This window comes from Oreochromis niloticus, linkage group LG11 (genome assembly GCF_001858045.2).
Source record: "Oreochromis niloticus isolate F11D_XX linkage group LG11, O_niloticus_UMD_NMBU, whole genome shotgun sequence".
Lineage (NCBI taxonomy): Eukaryota > Metazoa > Chordata > Actinopteri > Cichliformes > Cichlidae > Oreochromis > Oreochromis niloticus.
Window position 1 is genome coordinate 19,076,955 of NC_031976.2, and position 19,106 is coordinate 19,096,060.

General features: G+C 43.8%; 1 protein-coding gene across 5 annotated transcripts; it reads left to right on the top strand.

The window, feature by feature from the left end:
- The first annotated feature begins 3,193 nt into the window (after positions 1-3,193).
- Positions 3,194-18,223, top strand: atxn1b (ataxin 1b). 5 transcript variants are annotated; one of them, XM_005472397.4, is made up of 3 exons: positions 3,194-3,320; positions 9,879-11,946; positions 13,525-18,223. In XM_005472397.4, the coding sequence occupies exons 2-3, from the start codon at positions 10,141-10,143 to the stop codon at positions 14,218-14,220; spliced, it is 2,502 nt and encodes an 833-aa protein (XP_005472454.1). In that variant the 5' UTR covers positions 3,194-3,320; positions 9,879-10,140; the 3' UTR covers positions 14,221-18,223. The 5 variants fall into 5 exon arrangements, with proteins under 5 accessions (XP_005472454.1, XP_005472455.1, XP_013132491.1 ...); XM_005472398.3 differs by lacking the exon at positions 3,194-3,320 and adding an exon at positions 3,484-3,506; XM_013277037.3 differs by lacking the exon at positions 3,194-3,320 and adding an exon at positions 5,930-6,343.
- The last annotated feature ends 883 nt before the right edge of the window (positions 18,224-19,106 follow it).

The window sequence follows — 19,106 nt, forward strand, 5'->3', positions numbered from 1 at the left end:
ATATATAACGATGGCAAAAATAAACACATTTTGACAGAATGCATTTGTTTGATGTCTGTTGAAAATGTTAATGCTAATCTTTCTGATCTTTCTGATGTAACAGGTTGATTAAAAGGTTGTCTACTCCTCCACATCAAGCATCAGCTGCTTAAACTATGATTCATTTTGAGCTCTTATGTTTTGTAGGGAAAACCTTCAGACCCTGAATCAACAAAACATTTCCTGACTTAGTATTTTAAAGCACAAAATGACACATACGCACCATGGCTCATTTTTTTCATAGGAACATAACCATTTCCTAAAATCTACAACTGACCTTGACACTATGAAAACTTTTAAACAAACAGGACACTTTTTTCACCGGCTTATTTTTTTAAAAATGTATTTATTTTTTACAAAGACCCAGGGTAACATTTTTTTTAACATTTCATTGCTTCATCCTCTCGCTTACACGTCATTCCTTTCATCTTTAGATACCCAAGGACTCTGTTCAAGGTCACTGTGAGCACAACAATTGCTCTATTGTAATTAAACCTCCACTCCTGTGATAATCTCTCACAGAAGCCCAAAGTGTACAATATCCCCTGTTCAAAACAGTGAAAACTGAGTCGATTTAATATTCGCACACCTCTCACGAGAGCACGCAGGACCCAAAACAAGAGGACGGGTCGGTATCGCCTGCCTCGTGGACCTGCTGTCCCTTTTTGCTCTTTTCATTAACTGCTAAATTCACTGGCTTTCAATAGGCTCTTTCAGCATGTCATGCTACACCACCACTGAGCTACAGCCACGTTGCCACCCATCTTTCTTAATGGGGACTGGAGACTGTGGAGCTGCCTTGTTGCCATGGCAGCAAGCGCTTTCACATTCTCCCCACATAGAGTGGAGTATGCATGTTGTCCTTCCAAACTGGAGCGCGCCACAGCAGAGACAGGTCTGCTCTCAGACAGGACTGAGCCAGGGTTATTTACCTCCCGCTCTGATACCAACTGCCCTCCTAATCCCACCACCCACACTCCACTTTCCATTCTCTTCATTACTTATGCATAGCATTTCCCTGTGGCTGCTCTCTCACAGAGAACTTTGCTCCAACAGGTGCTTTTTAAAATATTTCTTAAAGCTTGCTTGTTATTTTTCACAAGGGTGTAGCAGTGAAGTGGGACTAGTCTATTGGGGACTAGGAACTTATCTATTGTTTAGATGTTGTGGAGGAGCCTTAAAATGACATAAAAAGTCAAGTTTTAACTGCATTTTCCCTCATCTTAGTAAAGATAATGTTAAGAATAATACATCAGTAGCCCTTTGAGTGACTGGTAATCTTCCCAGGGTGTTCCTGGCATTATACACCTCGTATCTGTAGCTGGCTTTAGCTCCCCTACAACCCTCTAAAAGATAAGAAGGTCCAGGGGTGAATAAATCAGGTTTGTATTATTAATAGTTTATTTATTTCATGTTACTAATATATCTCTCCAACAATAAAAGGTAATCAGACAAACATGGTAAATCCTGGAATTAGAGGAGCTGGGATGTTTAGTTTAGTTGTTGTATAGTTTTCAATTTTTTTGCTTGAAAAGATTCATCAGTTATCAAATTTGATTGTTATTTCCTGTCCATCAGTCCACCAAGGACTCTGTTCAAGGTCACTGGGAACACAACAGCTGTACTGTAATTAAACCTGCATAGGGACATGTGCATATTTAAAAACAACTTTTTCATGTAAAGCTAATGAAGCCTTAAAATACTGACAAAAAATGTATAAAAGGCTCACAGAGCCTGGCATAAGAAGCATTGAAAATATGGGTAAAATAAAATATTGTTTTTTGTGCAAACCTCCTTATAATACAGTAACAGTGGGTTTATTACAAGCTGCTGAAAAGAAAGTAACCCAACTACCATTCAGAAATATTGTATTTTTATTTAATTTTGCATGCTACTTCATCTTTTTATTATTAATGTGACACTTTCCACCCCACTCCGTTCCCCTGTGGCGTTTTTGATCAGACTACTTTTGCAGACAGCTGATTCATATATTTGTTTCTTCTAGGCTGGACTATTGTACATTCTTTTTATAGTGTTTTTCTAAAAGTTCCCTGAAAAAAAGCCTGCAGATGGTCCAAAATGCTGCAGTGAGAGTACTGACCGGGGCTACAAAGACAGATCATGTTTCTCCCATATTGGCTTCTCTTTATTTGCACCCTTTAAAAAAATGAAGACTTGAATTTAAAATCCTTCTTCTCACATAAATAGCCTTGAATCCCAATAGAGCACTTCACTCTCACATTAACTGTGGTTTCTCGAGTTTCTGAAAGTAGAATGGGAGGCAGATCCTTCAGCTTTCATGCACCTATTCTGTGCAACCAGCTCCCAGTTTACACTGGGGAGACAGACCACATCTCTAGTTGTAAGATTAGGTTTAAAAGTTCGCTTTTTGATGAGTCGGGACTGGATGACATGACCCTGAACTGTAGTTTAGTTATGCTGCAATCAGTTCAGGCTGCTGGGGACTTTCCATGATGCACTGACCCTTTCTTCTCCACCCCCTCTTTTCACCACCCACATAATTTACTACTGCTTGCTATAAAGTTTTGTCTTCTCTCTCATGTTTGTGTTCTGTCCCCGTTTCGCCAAACCGTCCTTTTTTTTTCTCCCTAACCGGTCCAGGCAGATGGCTAGCTGCCTTCCCCCCGACGCTGGCTCTACCAGAGGTTATACTTCCTGTCAAAAGGGAGTTTTCCCTTCCCACGATCACTAAGTGCTTGCTCATAGGGGATTTTATGATTATTTTCCCTCTAACAGTTTTTTTTATGTGTCTTTTACCTTGCAGTATAAAGCACGTTGATGTTGTAAATCGACGCTATATAAATAAAACTGTATAATTTCATAATTCATAATTTTTTGATTTTTGGCTGAATATTTATTGCATTATGTCAGTGCTGTTTTATCTCTCTAGTTTATCTGAGTGTGACTTATTGAGTGGAACACGTATATCTGCTGAACTCTTTGGACAGATGTTCTGGGGAACATTTTGAGAAACAATAAATGACCTCATGGCTACAAAAACAACTCACTATGGAAAAACAAACAAACAAACAAACAAACAAACAAACAAACAAAAAGAAGTTCCGTTTCCCAAATCATGTGACCATTTGCATCATGCAGGCTTCCCCTTAGTTGTGTGTAGTAGGAGCACTTTTGCATGTCTGGACATGCCTTCCGCAGTAGTGGATGTTCACTTGTCCCCGGTAAGTGGTGTGGATGCAGGACAGAATGCGGGTAATGATGCTTGGATAATTGTTTCCTCGACACCCACCAGGTTCAAGGTAGGCCTAATATGATGCATCTCTTTAAATTTAAAGCTCAACCTTGAAAGAGTTGCCCCAGAACTTAAATTGGTACTTGGAAATGTTTAGCTTTAGAGTGAAGGTCACGCAGTGGTATTGCCCGCAGCAAGTGGAACCCACTTGAGTTTTCACGTTTTTTTTCCCTCGCTGAAAACTACTGAGTGTGTGAGTAGGAGAGAGCGTAGACTCGGTGTATAGGAACATGTGTGTGTTTACAAATGAAGGGGTACGTTGTTTATTTTGTTAGAACGATGATGTGCTGCTGCTTAAATCACTATCTATTACTAGTGCAAGTACTCCAGGACTAGTACGGTCGCTACTGCACTACTACAGTGTAAACATTTTGGTTTCATGCACTCACTCTCATTATGTGTGCACCATACTGAGAAATGTTGCTTAGACTATGCAGCTAGGCTAGCAAAACAAACCTATCAGGTTGGACCACAATAATCAGCATCCGATATTATTCAGTGTCTGTGAAGATGTCAACAGGGACTCCATATTCTGATCTGTGGTGAAAGCTTTCCCGACATACTAATGCAAGGAAGCCTTTGATCGAGATACAAACAGCCAGACACATTTGAAAGCTCTGTCTTTATGCAACTTCACGCTTGATTTGATCTCCTCTATACACTGCACATTTTTTTCACCCCATGCAACTTAAGCTGGATTTGTGAATTCTCGGAAGGCAGCCTGTCAGATCACTTGTCTGACATTAATTCTGACCTTCAGTTTACAGTGAGCCATTTCATGGCAGTGCAAACCTCTGTTTCTTGTTGATGGCCGTATGTTTCACAGTGGGGTTTTTTGCCATGCTGCTTTCGGTTCCCTTTCTGTGGGGATAGTGTAGGTCCTGAGGTTTGCATTGGCTTAGCAGCATCTTGGTAGTAATATGAGTCATTGTAGGAAGATGAGGCTGTACCCCTTTGGCAAGAAAGACACACTGCAAGTTTATTTTCTTTTTCTTTTCAGGTTCAACAGCTGGAAAAACACAGCTTCAGTTTGTACATTCGGCATGTGCTTCTGCATGCTTGTGGTCATTTGTGTCTCTGTCTTCCAGCTCGCTGAAGCTTCTGGCAATATATCAGGGTCTAATGTCTACATGGAAAAGTATGCATTTATGGTTTCGCCCGTGCAACACAAGAATTACAACTTTATACATATATATATCCATAGGTCCCACATCCTTTTCCTGCAACACTGGGATTGCAAATATCTGTAACACTGGGATTACATTTGCAGTAGCACTCCAACAGTTCCCTATTCTCATCGGTTGCGATGCCTCTTGTTCCACTAGCTCACTTCTCATCAGAATTTCCTGGTTCCTTAACACGTGCAACTGTGTTCAGTCATATTTTTCTTGATTGTACTGAGGTAGACTTGGGGGGCCTTGCCAGATGCCACATGCCCTGGTTAGGATTTGAACTCCTGACCTACAAACAAGTGACGCCCTATGAGAACACGCTTGGTGACAGTGGGAAGAAAAAACTCCCTTTTAACAGGAAGAAACCTGCAGCAGAACCGGGCTCAGAGAGGGGCAGCCATCTGCCACGATTGGTTCTGGATAAGGGGAAGAAGAGAGGAGAGAAGATACACTGTGGAAGAGAGCCAGAGATGAGTAATAACTAATGATGAAAGAGTGGTGTGTAAAAACACAATGTGCGAAAAAATGTGAGTGAAGAAGAGACACTCAGTGTATCATAGGAAGCCCTTGCAGGCCAAGGCCTATTGCAGCCTAACTAAGAGAGAATTCAGGGTCACCTGATCCAGCCCTAACTATAACATTATATATATAATTTTGTGATTTTGTCTGTGTAATACTGGGCTTATTGATGCAGTAGAAATGATTTGCTGTATTCTATAGCCTATTTTTTCCCCATTCTGCATCCTCTAAGAGCCTCCCCTGCTTGCCTCACCTGCAGAGGCCCAGAAAGCTGTCTGGCCTGGTGCTGAGTTGCCTCCTTGTCTTTCTGCTGTGAACTGCACAGGATACGCAGGAAGCCTTGAGGAGGGCCCCGGTGCCAACTGGCCCTCCCTGCCTGCACCAAGGGAAATATCTTTGGGGAGTCCTGGGGAGACCTGTGGTGGGTGTACTCTGAGCCATTTTGCAGCTGAATAGAGGCTGAGAAAGTAAACTGTAGGCCAGCTCTTAGGGCAGATTAGGAGATTTGGCTCTACAAGAGGAAAAATGCATATGAAAATGAAAAAGTGCAAGGCGGCGCATTAACAAAGCTTTAGTGTACTGAGCACCGCAATCCTCTGCTGGCTTGTGTGTGTCTGCATGTATGTTTGCAACATTAATATCCCACGGTTGTTCTCATCCATGCAGTATCTGCCTGTGCAAACCCTTTCTGAATCTCCAGCTCTCCCTCCCTCCCTCCCTCGCCCTCCGTCTGTTGCGCCCTCCCCCTCCCTGCTCTCGCTCTCTCTCAGTGTGAGCGTAGTCTGGGCGCTGAGCCAAGTAGAGTGTGTTTTTTTGAATGAATACCTGATGCGGCTGATGAGGCTGGCTGGGGGAGGAGCTGTGTCAGTGGAGTACTGCGAGAGAAAGAAAGAGGAGGGAGGGAGAGGGAGAGAGGCAGAAACACACACTGAGTGAGAGAGAGAGAAAGCGAGAGAGAGAGAGAGAGAGAGAAGCAACCAAGCAGAGAGGGAGCTGGCGGTCTGGTGGCCTTGCATAACACACGTTAGAGCAGCCTTGCACGTAGGTCTTGGTGTGAGCTCTAGAAGTGGGGAACTTCCTTTACCGTCAGCTCGTTGCAGGGGCAGCATACCCTCCAAAAACCGGAATTCAGAGGCAGAGACAGAGAGAGAGGGAGCGAGAAGGAGGCATAACAGGAGCAGCTTTACAGCACAGGCTCCAGGAGAGGAGAGCAGCACAAAGGAGAGAAACGGGAAGAGGAGTCCTACTAGGAAACACGTCTCTAACACAGACGCACACGCGCTGACAGGCAGGAAGAATCCTCGGACATGCTCTGCAAGCAGTGGCTGTGGTGAGACTGGTGAGCTATTCTTAGTACTTTAAACAGAGGAGAGGAGGAGGAGGGAGGAGGAGGAGGGGGGGTCTCTCTTTTCTTCTTGATTTGTGGCATAGTAGTATTTTCTGCCCTGCTACTACACTCATGCGCTCTCACTGTCATCCTTAAGCCCCCCCAGAGGCTACAGCTACAGCCACAGCATCAGTCCCACTGATCTGACCACAGTCACAACCAGCCGCTGGGACTGAACAGCAGTAACCACGCTCGTTTGCAGGGGTTCTAGCTGAGAAGGGGACGCATGTATGCATGCACCCGTCTGCTGTGTGTCAAGCCGTGATGCAGAACTCTGGAGTCATTGTGAAGACAAACAGCCTGAACCCCAGTGCCTGTTCTTACTGTCTGCTTTAGTCTGCCACACAGTCAAGTCCGCCTCTTAAAGGCACAGGCACCACTGTTGTACAGAGAAGGGGACAGTAAAATGGCTCTTTTGAATATTAGAAAAAGCAGTACGCTGTATTGATTTTCTTCCCTGTGCTTGAAGCAGCAGTAGGTGAAGTGAGGTCCTATTTGCGTGCAGCAAATCATAAAACCGAAGCACACATTGTCTTCCACAATACCTCCCCCTTCTGTTTCATGCCAGAGCTCAGATTGATAATGATGTTTTTGTTTTCTATATATAGCCATTTGCTGTGCAGGGTATTCACTAACTGTCTGTGTCTGCTCTAGCAGGTGAGCCATGATGTATACTCTTGACAACAGGTTCATCACCCCGGGGTCATTGCACTAGCTTTCTGTGTAAATATTTGCCTAGATCTAAAAGATATTGTCATCAAATAATGTCAGTGCCTCTCTGCATAATCTGACTCCAGAGTAATGCTGCTGCTATGAAGCTGTGATCAATGCAAGGAGTAAATAGTAGGTCTGGGAGAAGACTCGGAGCTCTGGCGGAGGAAGTTAAGAGGCGGGGGGACTGGAAGAGCTGGCAACTGCTGCATAAGAGAGGAGATGTAAGTCTGCTCGGGGGGGCCTCTCACCTAGAGACAGCACAGAGAAGAGGCTGAATGAAATCACCTCATCCGGACACACACCGCTGCACAAACCTATTTCTGTGGTTTATGTAGCTTTTTTGTGTGTGTGTGGGAGAGTATGAAAAAAAGGGAAAGGGTGGCTCCATCACTCAGTCTGAGCTGAAAAGCATCAGTGTGATGAGTGGAACAGAGACAGTTCTGTCCACCCTCTCTCTCTCCCTCTCTGTTGTCATCCCTCCATGCATGTCTTAAAGGTGTCAGTCCCGGTCCGGGAGACTGACTCGGGGATCCCGTGCTGTGTGGCTCGGTGTGACACTCACATCTTGAAAGCTCGCCTTTGTTCTCCATAGTATCGCATAGGCCTTATGTTTGTTGGTGTCAGTGTTCTAATAATAGGCTGACGGTGGAAAATCTAGAGAGGTTTTGGCTGCTGAGCCGTATGCGCGTGTGTGTATGTGTAACTGTGTGTAGCGAGTACTGTGTCCAGGAAAGGAGAGACAGCTTCCTGTTTTAGTCTGTTGACACTGATGGTGTGTTTTTGTGGCGTTTGAGAATCAAAGCATGCTGGCTTTGTCTTCCAGCGCTGCTGTGATGATAGGAGGTCCTTGTGCTTCAGATGTGATGTCATTACGATGTTGACACGGTGTTGCTGAGGTGGGGTTGTTGCCACCGAGCGATGCCGCACAGTGTCTCTCAGACTATAGCGGCGGCTGCGTCGCCGATCGGGGATCTCTCAGCGAGGCGGGGGCAATGGCGCTCTGATGCTGCAGGCGCTGCTCAATGTGGGTCAGGAGAAGCAGCGTTCCCTGTCTCCTTCTCATTCCCTATTATTCCTCCTTCTTCCCAATTCCTAATCTTCTTTTGTCTCTCCCCTCGCTCCCTCGCCTCCTTCCACATCCTGTCATTTTGCATGGCATTTCTCCTTCTCCTCCCCCTCATTCTCCTTCTTTCTTTTTCTGCTTCTCTTTCTATCTCTGCTGTTTTCCCCCCCTTTGTTACATCTGGTGGCTCTACTTGTCTGCAAGGCTAGATAAATTGCACAGGGGTTGTTGCTGCTTTTGGAGACAGTGACCTTGCCAAAGCTGGTGTCAGGGGTAGATGTGTTTGAGTAAAAGAGGACCAAGATCGTCTTCTGTGTTTTTTTTCCCCCTCCTTCTGTTTTTATATAACATGTCTGTGGTTGCCTGCTGTACTGAACCTCGGCCGTAAGATGAAAATACACTTTAGCATTTTCAAATAGTGGAGCTTCTATGAAAGGAATGGAGGAAGAGAAAACGAATGGAAGGATGTATGTGTGTGTCATATAGTCCATTTCAGTCATGCCTCTGGCTAATGAACAACTCAGAGTCTTGTGCATTGACCCAGAGATAAGCCTGAAAAAAAAAACCAGTCTCTCAGTAAAAGAAATAAAAGAAACACAAAATATGAGCCAAAATACTGCATGTTATTGTTGTTTGAATTTATGGAATTTGCATTTCCCTCTATATGCATGTTTTACAGATATCATATCTGCGAGTGCAGATGCCTGAATCTAAACTGAACCTTCCACTAGCTGCTAACTAACCAACCCCCTATACATCAAATTTTCTCACTATTCCTGTGAATAAACACATCGTTTCACTTCTCATTTAACTCAGCTTTCACTCGGCCTCTTGCTAAACCGGACTGTTACCAAACTCATTCATTGTTTGTTTTCCATCCTGTATTACATTGAACTTTGATACACTTTACAAATAGGGTATAGATGGAAAAAAAAAAAAAAATCAAGGCTCTTGCAGAATGTAATACAATCAGATTTCAAATTGTTGAAATCTTGTGTGCATATTGTTTTTGCTTCATTTTCTAAAGTACCCATGATGCCAAGGTCTTAGACTCTTAAAGTAAAGACAAAAACATATGGTCCTCTGAGGCTGTTTCTCTGTGTGCTGTTATCCCTTCACTCTGCCCTGCTTTCTTACACTAGAGCCTGGAGCAAGATAACAGCCAATAGCAGTGCACATGAGACTGCACACAGACACGAAAACACGGCAGTTCAGAAAACTCCTGCCTGGTGAAAACATGAGAAACCTTTTCCACATTATGCAAATGATGACACACAGCATTGCACTGTATTTTCCTGTGAATTGCTCATGGAAAGGCAGACTGAGGGTTGAACTATGACTGACGAGTCTTTGTAGATCCTTGCAGATAGTATTTGGAGTCTACTCACAGAGTATCGTGTAGCCTACACAGACTGCACTACGTGTTGTGTTCAAGCACATAGACTGACACGAATCACCTGCAATGCTTACACTAGCTACCACCTAGTGGCAAAACATGGAGCAGCAGCTTCACAAACATGGAAGCAAGGGGGTAGTGGTTTTGTTTTTCTTTGTTTCCACCTCTGCAGAGCATTTTGAAAATATGGTTAATAATCCTTGCCTGAGCAGACTGGGATATTTCTGCAGTGCCATTAGACTAATGAGATTTAATTCTAATTTCAGTTTATTTGTTTAGCACAAATGCTGACGTTAGCTTCTCTCTGCCTTCAGATTCCCATCGACATTGTGGAAGAGGCGGATCGATCAGAGATGATTCCTCATGAAGTCTTTGGGGCTCATTTTGTGAGCAGGAGTGACTCCGTCTTCTCCGGTGTGAGACCCTGAACAGTGAAAACAAACAACAGAGGCAGAGTCACCAAGCCCAGAGAGGCTGGCCCTTCATATAACCACTGAGGGGAGGTGAGACAGAGAGAAAGTAGCCTCAGAGGGACCTAGAAGCAGTGCCAGGGAATATTAAAACCGCAGCGGCACAATGAAATCTAACCAAGAGCGAAGCAATGGATGCCTTCCTCCTAAGAAGCGTGAGATCCTGGCTATGGAGCAGAGGCCAGTGGTAGTAGCAACAGCAACACCACCTGCTGCAGTTGCATCTGATAGTCCCCACACAGAAAACCTAGCATGGCTGGCCAGTGTAGCCAGTGAACGCTGCAAATCCAGGGAAGCAGAGAGCCCCCGATGTCCCGTCTCCTCTGCTTCCTCCTCTTCTCCCTCCACTTCTATTCCTTCTTCAGCCACACCTATATCTGCCCTACCCTTGGCCTCTCTGCCTGCAGTTTACCCCGCAGCCCTACCCCAGCAAGCTGGAACAATCCAGTTTGCTCAACTGGGACCTAATGTTCAGTTCATCAGCTCTGGGCCCTATGCAGGATACATATCCTCTCATATCATTTCAACAAATGCTAATTCTGTGCAAAACAGCTCGACCATAGTAGGACAGCGTCCCCAGCTGGATGGTTACACCACTGCCCTTATCTCGCCCAACACCAAAGGGGAGCAGCAGTTTCAAATAGGCCTCTCCCCCACTGAACTGGCCCCCGTGTCACTCCCAAGCTCTCCTCAAGTCACCAGCCAGTACATCCACCTGGACAGCAGAGCACCTCTGACTGTCAGTGGAAATGCCGTCGCCTCACCTACGGCCCAACTTCAGCTCCACCCTCACACAGCCGTCCTCCCCCAGACGCTTACCCTTGCTCCTTCCCAGCTCGTGGTCCAGTATGCAGATGGTTCAGCTGGAAAGAAACCAGAAGGGCACGCTAAGGCTGTGCTGAACGGGGAAGTGGAGGTAGCCAAACAGGCAAAAGCCACTAGTCAGCCAGCAAACCATCAGCAGGTGCAGAGTTATGAGGCCAGACATATTCTCCTACCTGCTGACTATGGCCAAAACCCTGCAGGACTCCAGACCTCTTTGGTGCTTGTGGCCCAGCCCAACCATGGAGCTGAACACGAACCTGGCTCAAATAAGATCTCTTTAGTCCAGACTGAGAAAGGAGGGATTTGCTTGGGAAAGCCAGTGTCCAGACCTTCGTCTTTTGCCTCCTTTTCTTCGTCAGAAGTGGTGAAGTCTGTTGCTCCACATACTGTCATCCAGACCACTCTACCCCCTGACGAGATGCCAGCCAGTCTCTACTCTTCCACACAGGCACCGATCATTGGCTATATCACAAGTGCAAACCAGCATACTGTCAGCTACCACGCAGCACTGCCTCCGCACCTGGTCATCCCGAGTGGCCAATCCCTCCTCATTCCAGTCAGCAGTTCCAATAACTGCGCAGAAATGGAGGTTAGTCGTACTGTAAGTGCCCTCACCGCCACCACTACCCCTCAGATATCCACCGCCATGCCTCATGCCTATCTGGCCACAGCCCTGTCCAAGTGTGAGGCACTAGGGCCAGATGGAAGTCAACCACCCACCGCAGTTGCACAGGCTCCAGCATTGTCAGTACTGCCTTCAAACCCGATTCCTGCAGTGGTGGCTACTCCCTCCCCGACTCCCACTCCAGTTCCCGCTTCTGTCCCTGCTGCCATCCAGGCCTCCCCCTCGGTTTCCGCTTCCTCCTCTCCTGTGGCGCTTCCTCCTTTCTTCATGCGGGGCTCCATCATCCAGCTGGCCGATGGAGAGCTGAAGCGTGTGGAGGACCTCAAGACAGAGGACTTCATCCAAAGCGCTGAGATTAGCAGCGAGCTCAAGATAGACTCCAGCACCGTGGAGCGTATAGACAGTGGTCAAAGTCCTAATGCTGTGGTTATACAGTTTTCTGTAGGAGAGCTCAAAGCCCAGGTAAATGATGTCACATTCATTTTATTGTTTGTTTTTTAAGAGTCTTTGCAATCTCTAGTCTTTGGCACCCCCTGGTGAAAATCTCAAAAGATACACTGGCAGCAAAAATCTGTTGTGCGTCCAAACCATGAAATCATGAAATCGTTGACAGCATTTCTGTAACAATCCACTTTTGCTTAAAGCAGCAAAGTACTTTAAGCTGCAGTGTTTCAAAATTCATCCATAATTTAGAAATGAGGAAATTAAAAACACTCTTCCTGCTGCACATCTTTATTTTCCAATCCTCTATCTCGCTGTTTTAGAACAGACGCTAAAAATAGATTTTACACAACACAGCACTATGTTTGAAAGGCTAAAAGTCATTACTTTTATAGATGGATGAATCTGGGCATGTTACAGTTGTTTTAAAAGCCATATGGACTTCAGCCTGACTGATTCTAGAGTATTAAGGTCAACGAATGTCACCAGAGCTAAAAAAATAAATAAAATCTGACAGAGAAATCCACACTCAAGTGGAATATTTATATATATAAAATATTTTTTTAAAATACATTATATAAAAAAAGTATCTGCTGATCAGATTTTGAGCCTTTTTTTAAAAAAAAAAACACTTTCTATTTCAGTCAATTCAGTTCAGTTCATTTTTATTTATATTGTGCCAAATCACAACAACAGTCACCTCAAAGGTGTTTTAGATCTGCGAGCAAGCACTTGGCTACAGTGGGAAAGAAAAACTCCCTTTTAATAGGAAGAACCATCCAGCAGAACCAGACTCACGGAGGGCCTGCCATCTGCCTCGACTGGTTGCGGGATGAAGGGAAAGAAAAAAAAAGCAGACAAGTAAATCACTGTACTCATTTTAGTTGTTTGTTAAGTATGGATTTATGTTAAATATATTGTAGAGTGAACAGCTGATGTTTATGCATCGTTAACAAACACTAAACATAACTTTGTCATGTTTCATTACCGATGCAAATCTACCAAGGCTACCAAGGCTTAGGCAATCAAGCATTTGTTTTTCAGTTGTTTTTTAATTGTAAGGTAAGCATTTCAAATCCAGGTCCCTATGACTCCATTTTTTTCCAATTTCTTTTGCCTTTGTCTCCTTCTTCAGTGAATTATTTGCTGCTCTTGGGGCTCAATTCAATCCAGGTGGCCCAGTAAGCAGTGACAGCTTGACAGTGAGCTACCATCCACCGTACAGGGACCCTGACACTGAAGCAAAAAATAGAATCCACCCACTTTAAACTTTTTTTTTTTCTGTGCTTTTTCTACTTTTCTTTTTTGTACTACAAAAAATACACCAACAGAATAATATCCTGTTTTATTAATATGCTGTATGTATTTGACTTACGATGGTTTTTGTTTCCCTGTGGTGGACTAGCGACCTGTCCGAGGTGTGCCCCGCCTCTCACCCCGGACAGAAAAAATAGACTCCAGTCCCCTTGCAACTTTAAGTTAGATAAGCAGTTAAGAATATAGATGGATCATTGAGGTGGATGAATAGATGGTTAAATGTTTTCAGTGCGTCTTTTGCAGAAATCTGACTGACTCTGTTGTGCTTGTTCTCCTGTCCAGGTGTGTGTGGAGGTGCTGGTGGAGTATCCTTTCTTTGTCTTTGGCCAGGGCTGGTCGTCGTGCTGCCCTGACCGGACCACACAGTTGTTTGAGCTGTCCTGTGCTAAGCTCTGTGTGGGGGATGTGTGTGTGTCGCTGACCCTCCGTGGGATGAGGAATGGTTCTCTAACAGACAGCCCAGCTTTGGGGAACAAGCTAAAGCCCGGCCACCTCTCTGACTCCTGTCACAACATGGATCCCAATCTAAGGAACAGTATGAGTGCAAACTCTGTGGGCAGTAACAACGGTCTTCTCATGAAGGCTTCCAATGGAGACAGACTGGAGAGGCAGCAGCCCACTGGTCCGGGACCAGGAGTAGAGCTACCAGCAGGATTGGGAATACTTCCGGGACAGGCAGAAGGGATCTACAGAGCTGGACCTGTGCTGGCAATCTCTGGGACTGGAGACGTAAGACAGGAATCAGTGAAAACAGACATGTCTACTCTGTCTAAACAACAATGCAGTGAGGCAGAGAGACCTGCAGTCCGCAAGAGACGCTGGTCAGCACCGGAGCGAGACCAGACTGAGAGAGCTGAGGACGAGCCTCCCGTGACTCTGCCCAAACCCTCCTTCCTCCCTCACGAGGTCAAAATCAGCATAGAGGGCCATTCACGTACAGGGAGTGAAAGATGCTTGAACAAAAGAGTAGACTGTTGAGAGAATTTTAAAGAATTTTAAACACCTGCGAGATGGGTTGTGTTTAGTCCCCACCCCCAACCTCCTTGTTTCTCTCTATCCAGACTACTGTAATATAAGACTGAGTTTACGCAGTATTTACATGTTTTCTTTTCTTTCATACAAGTCTGATACATATAAGTAAGGACAGCGGAATACCTTCATAAGTGGTATCACACACAAGATCAGTGCAATCAATGCTGAAAGCAAAAATGAATGCAGAGTGAATGTTGAGTACGAATGGCTGGCACACATCTGAGAGTCATTTGGTTTGCGTGTCACATATCATAAGCTGGCTCTCCGTTGGAGATGGACTTTAAACATGGTGGATGCAGGTCAGTTAACCATTTAACAAGAGCAAGCACAGACCCTGACGTCAGTGTTTAGAAAGTCGGTAAATATATTTCGGTTTGGTTGTGATTCACTGTTAATTTGGTTTGTTGTGGCGCGAGGGAGTCAAAGAGAGACCTTCTGATGTTTTGATGAGAACGCTCAGTCATAACAACGATAAACTCTGAGTTTTAGATTATTTGTCTTTTTATGCCGTTACAAATCCATATGCTACTGCAGGTGGCCTTGTCTGTGTATGTGTGTGTGTGCGTCACTGAGTGTTTGTGCCTGAGCGTTGGTCTCTGTGTGTGTGTTTTTTTTCCATGTCTGTTAAACAGACCACAGGATTAAAGCGTGCATGTTGCTGGAAGCTATGAGCTCAATTGTTAACCTGTAAATCAAGACTGATAAGGCCTGAATGTAAACCACTCAGTCTGTCCTCAGTACTGACTCGTGAAGTCGTGCACGCGCTGTTTGCCACGCCACTCACAAGATAAGGTGACGGCAGCTGCACATAGATGCATTCCTCTGGTAAAGTTCCTTTGTTGACTTTGCCTCAATACCTTGACCTTGAGTTTTAGTCTCATACTCCCTTTCAGCGACTGCGTGCTTCACTAAATTACATCTGTCGTTAGCTGTGGCTGCTGTATACAGTGTTTCAGATCCATACAAACAGAGATAAATCAAGGTATTTCTATCTAATAAAGTTTCAGTTAATTCCTGTGTGGATTGAGCCCTAATACTGCAATGCAAAACATAGCTGGCTAACTGCATTAACTAATGAGGCACCCGGAAGACACAGAGCAACATTCATTTGGAGTGTTTTTCAGACAGCCAGGAAGACGTTAAGTCCACTTTATCATACTTTTTAGCTTTTTTTTTGTAACCACTTCCCGAAGAGTATATCTGGCTTTTGCTAATCTCTGCATCACCAGCTAGTTGCTGACACGCTTGTCTGCTGTTTGGTGCTGGACGAGTACAAGCTAACTGAAATCAGCTGCCAGTAAGAGTGGAGATAGAATGTTGCAGGCCGCAACTGCACAATATTAAACTGAACGATGCTGAACAGCTCTGTGGCTCTCTTATTATTGCAGTGAGCTTGCTTTCATTACAGAATCTATGGCCTTAGATCTATAGTATGTATCTAGTTCACAGCAGCACATGGTTCTTTGGGTTTTTCCGTTAAAAACCTTAAAGGCGGTGTGCCTTTCTTAAGCCCGTACATGTATTTCAGAGCACTGCTGTTCCGATTAAAACAGCAAACGTTACTTTCTGACAGTAGATTAGTGGACATGTTATTTCTTTCCTAAAGAAATATCCTACAATTCATACTCAGGAACAATATATGTCTGTGTGCGTGTGAGCAGCCAGTTTATGCCGTGTGTGTGAGCGTGTGTGCGTGTAGGCCTGAAACAATGTTGTGTGTGTCCACAGTCATGTGTACATGTGTGTTTTGACAGCAGCACTTTGATGAAGCATCCGAATGGAGTGTGGTGGCGGTGTCCCTCCTACTCAGCTACTATTAGATATTATGAGAATAACTGACTGTTTTTCATCGCATCACATGTCCTAAAGGTTTATCACTGAGAGAGAGAGAAAACACATTATATAGTGGAGCAGGGAATGTAAACACACATTGGGCAAACTTTATTTTTGATGATTTATAGAGCTACTATTCAGAGAAAGAAAGAGAGAAATGCAGAGTTAACTAGCCAGCTAGTGTTGATCATGTACAGTGCATTGTAATCTAGAAAGTGTACAGTGTGTATTTAACCCTTATGTAGCCTATGTACTGTATGTGCCACGGCGCCTCCTTCTTCAATCATTCCATTAATGCACCAAAACCAAGTGGTCCTATCGTTTCCGTCACTTCTGGTATTGATCAAATGTCAATGAATGTGCTATACCTCTTCATAATTAGGGCCTCCTCAGACGTAATTTGATTTGCACACTGCAACTTTACAGTATGTGTGAATATGGACTGCAGTTTCTCATAATAGCCATTGAACTCCTAAAAGGTGTTTATTGTAAACCCAAGTAACCAGACTGTTCTGTTTGTGTTTGACTGCTCAGGCTAAACACTGCCCAGTGACTGTTCTCCAAAGCTACGTGGTCTTATATCCTACTCACTGTTACAAAGCAGAGCTCCTGTTTGATCCATTTCTTTTTCCTAGCCTGGCCCATGTTTGTATTTTCCTAAAGCAAATTATTTTTCAACTACAGACGTGTAAGGACTCCATGACACAGGAAAAACATATTTGAAATGTCTAATAGAAAAAAATGTTTGTTTTTTAAAATTTTTTCTTATTGTCAACAAATCTCTTCGCTGCCCCCTGTCTGTGGCATCAAACTATACTCACTCCTACTGAATAGTTGGTGTTCAAAGCTAAATCATAGTTTATATTTCATTTGACGTAAATTAGGAACTGAACCATATGGACAAAAGTACCACACCACCTGCACACTGGACCTACAGGAGCTGCTCGGCCATGGAAACCCATGCTATGAAGCTCCCAGCGCACAGTTTTTGTGCCAGAGGAGGTTTGGAGCTCTGCAGTTACTGAGTCAGCAGAGCGTTTGTGACTTTTACACACTATACACCTCAGCACTTCCCGCTTTGTAATATAACCACTTACAGCTGATCATGTAGTATCTGGGAGGGAAGACGTTTCACTCTCTCAACGTCAGTGAGCTCTCTATAGAGAATGACCAGTTCCTTTACAAGTGTTTGTCAAGGCACACATGACTAAGTGCTTGGTGTTATGTGACAATGGGACTGAAAACACCCCCAATACTTTTGTCCATATGGTGTATTTCCAGCTGTAGATTTAGGTGCTATCTTTGGTGAGTATGTGTGGACCTAGCTAAAACTACAGTACTCAAGGTCATTATAATGACAGTATTTTCAACCACTTTTGAATGTTAGTCATGGTTTCCTTTGATTGTGGATCTTCATGTTTTCATGTGTTTTCTTTGTTGACAATAAGAGAAACATGTTACCAGTCTTAACTTCAAAAGCCCTGCAGAGTCACGCAGTTATTGTTGGTAGTCAGTCCTCTACTCAGCTGTGCGTGCTGTGAATGAAATGGTGTGTATTAATAAAGGTAAATAAAGGTGGACATCATCACACTCTAATGGGGGCAGAGTTTGTACTTGAAAGGTTGGTCTGCACTTGTAACCACACGTGTAAGCGCTTTACTGTAAGTTCAAGACCTTTGGTTTCCCCCCACAGCAGCCATTATGACACAAAATGATACGTAAATGCAGAAATCACATGAATTATAACGCTGCACCTAAACAGAACAGATGGTTCATTAATGTCAATAATAACTCCTGCTTTTTCCAGCTAATTCATGCCAGAATGGCTGCTGTGAAGTAGGTCCATATCACACTGTTGGAAAGGTTTAGTAATAATATAGATCCAACCCCTTTTGCTCTAATTTATATTCTAAAGATGGGCCCCTTAGAATATGTAATTTTCACAGCTGTTCTGTACAATGTTGAATATGGCATATAGGTGCTGCATTGTGGTGATCTATGGAATTGCACTTTGACATGTGGGTGTGCGTGCGTGCGTGCGTGCGTGTGCGTGGGGAGGGGTGAAAGCGTAACTGATAAACACAAGTAATGTACAGCATGTCTGGGAGGAATTGTACGCTACCTGTACAACATCTCAGCGATTTGTAAATAGCCAAAGTCTTCCATTCTAACGTTGGCATGACCTTGTTGCCAGTGGAGAGGAAAAACACTGATCCCCATGTACAGACCTTTAAAGTGACATTTTATTTCTATAAATACTTCATCATTTATTTGACACGGATACAAGATACTGCTTCACCTAAGATATTTTCTTTTTGCACCAGCTCAAAAACCCAGGAAATAACGGGAGTCAAAGACTAAAAAAATAAAAATAAAAAAATATTTTGTAATTTGGGTCTGTTTGGATAAATCTTAGCTAAGATAGAGTATGTCCTATATGCGTACATTATGTAGTAAGTATCAATAATGTTCCTTTATTTTGATGGTGTTGATATTTGCTAGTCAGAAAACTGTTAAATCTTTACTCCAAATGTTTGATTTTACATTTGATCAAATATATTCAAAGAAATAAAGAGATGATAAAGAATAAATGCAGCACGTGTCTTTTCATGTTTACTTTCCACAAGATGTCCAGGATCATCCTACAACTCCTTGTTTACCATACTGTAAGGGTGAAGGTGGGGAGGGGGTGTTTTTGTGTTTGTGAGTGACAGAGGTAGAAGGACAGGGTCCGTCGGCTGTGTTTTCATGTTCAAATGAGGCTTACCATCTGTGAGAATATGATAAATGTTTCCACTCGAGAGATATCCGATAATGCCTTCGCTTCCACTCTCCTGCTTTGATATTTCTGACAACGATCTTTCGTATTCTGAATAGCAGTCACAGCGCTGAAGAGAAGCTCTTTGAAGATTGTGATTGCCGAAATCTTTGCTGCTAAATAATAAAAATCTCCTTTCGTTTCTTTCTCATAAAACACTAAATAGCGTGGGTTTAGTGTG

What these genes read in the sequence shown, in the direction of transcription:
- atxn1b (XM_005472397.4), top strand. Translation starts at nt 10,141, where the DNA reads ATGAAATCTAACCAAGAGCGAAGCAATGGATGCCTTCCTCCTAAGAAG. An exon ending in TAGGAGAGCTCAAAGCCCAG is followed by an intron (nt 11,947 to 13,524) that starts GTAAATGATGTC and finishes TCTCCTGTCCAG; the next exon opens with GTGTGTGTGGAGGTGCTGGT.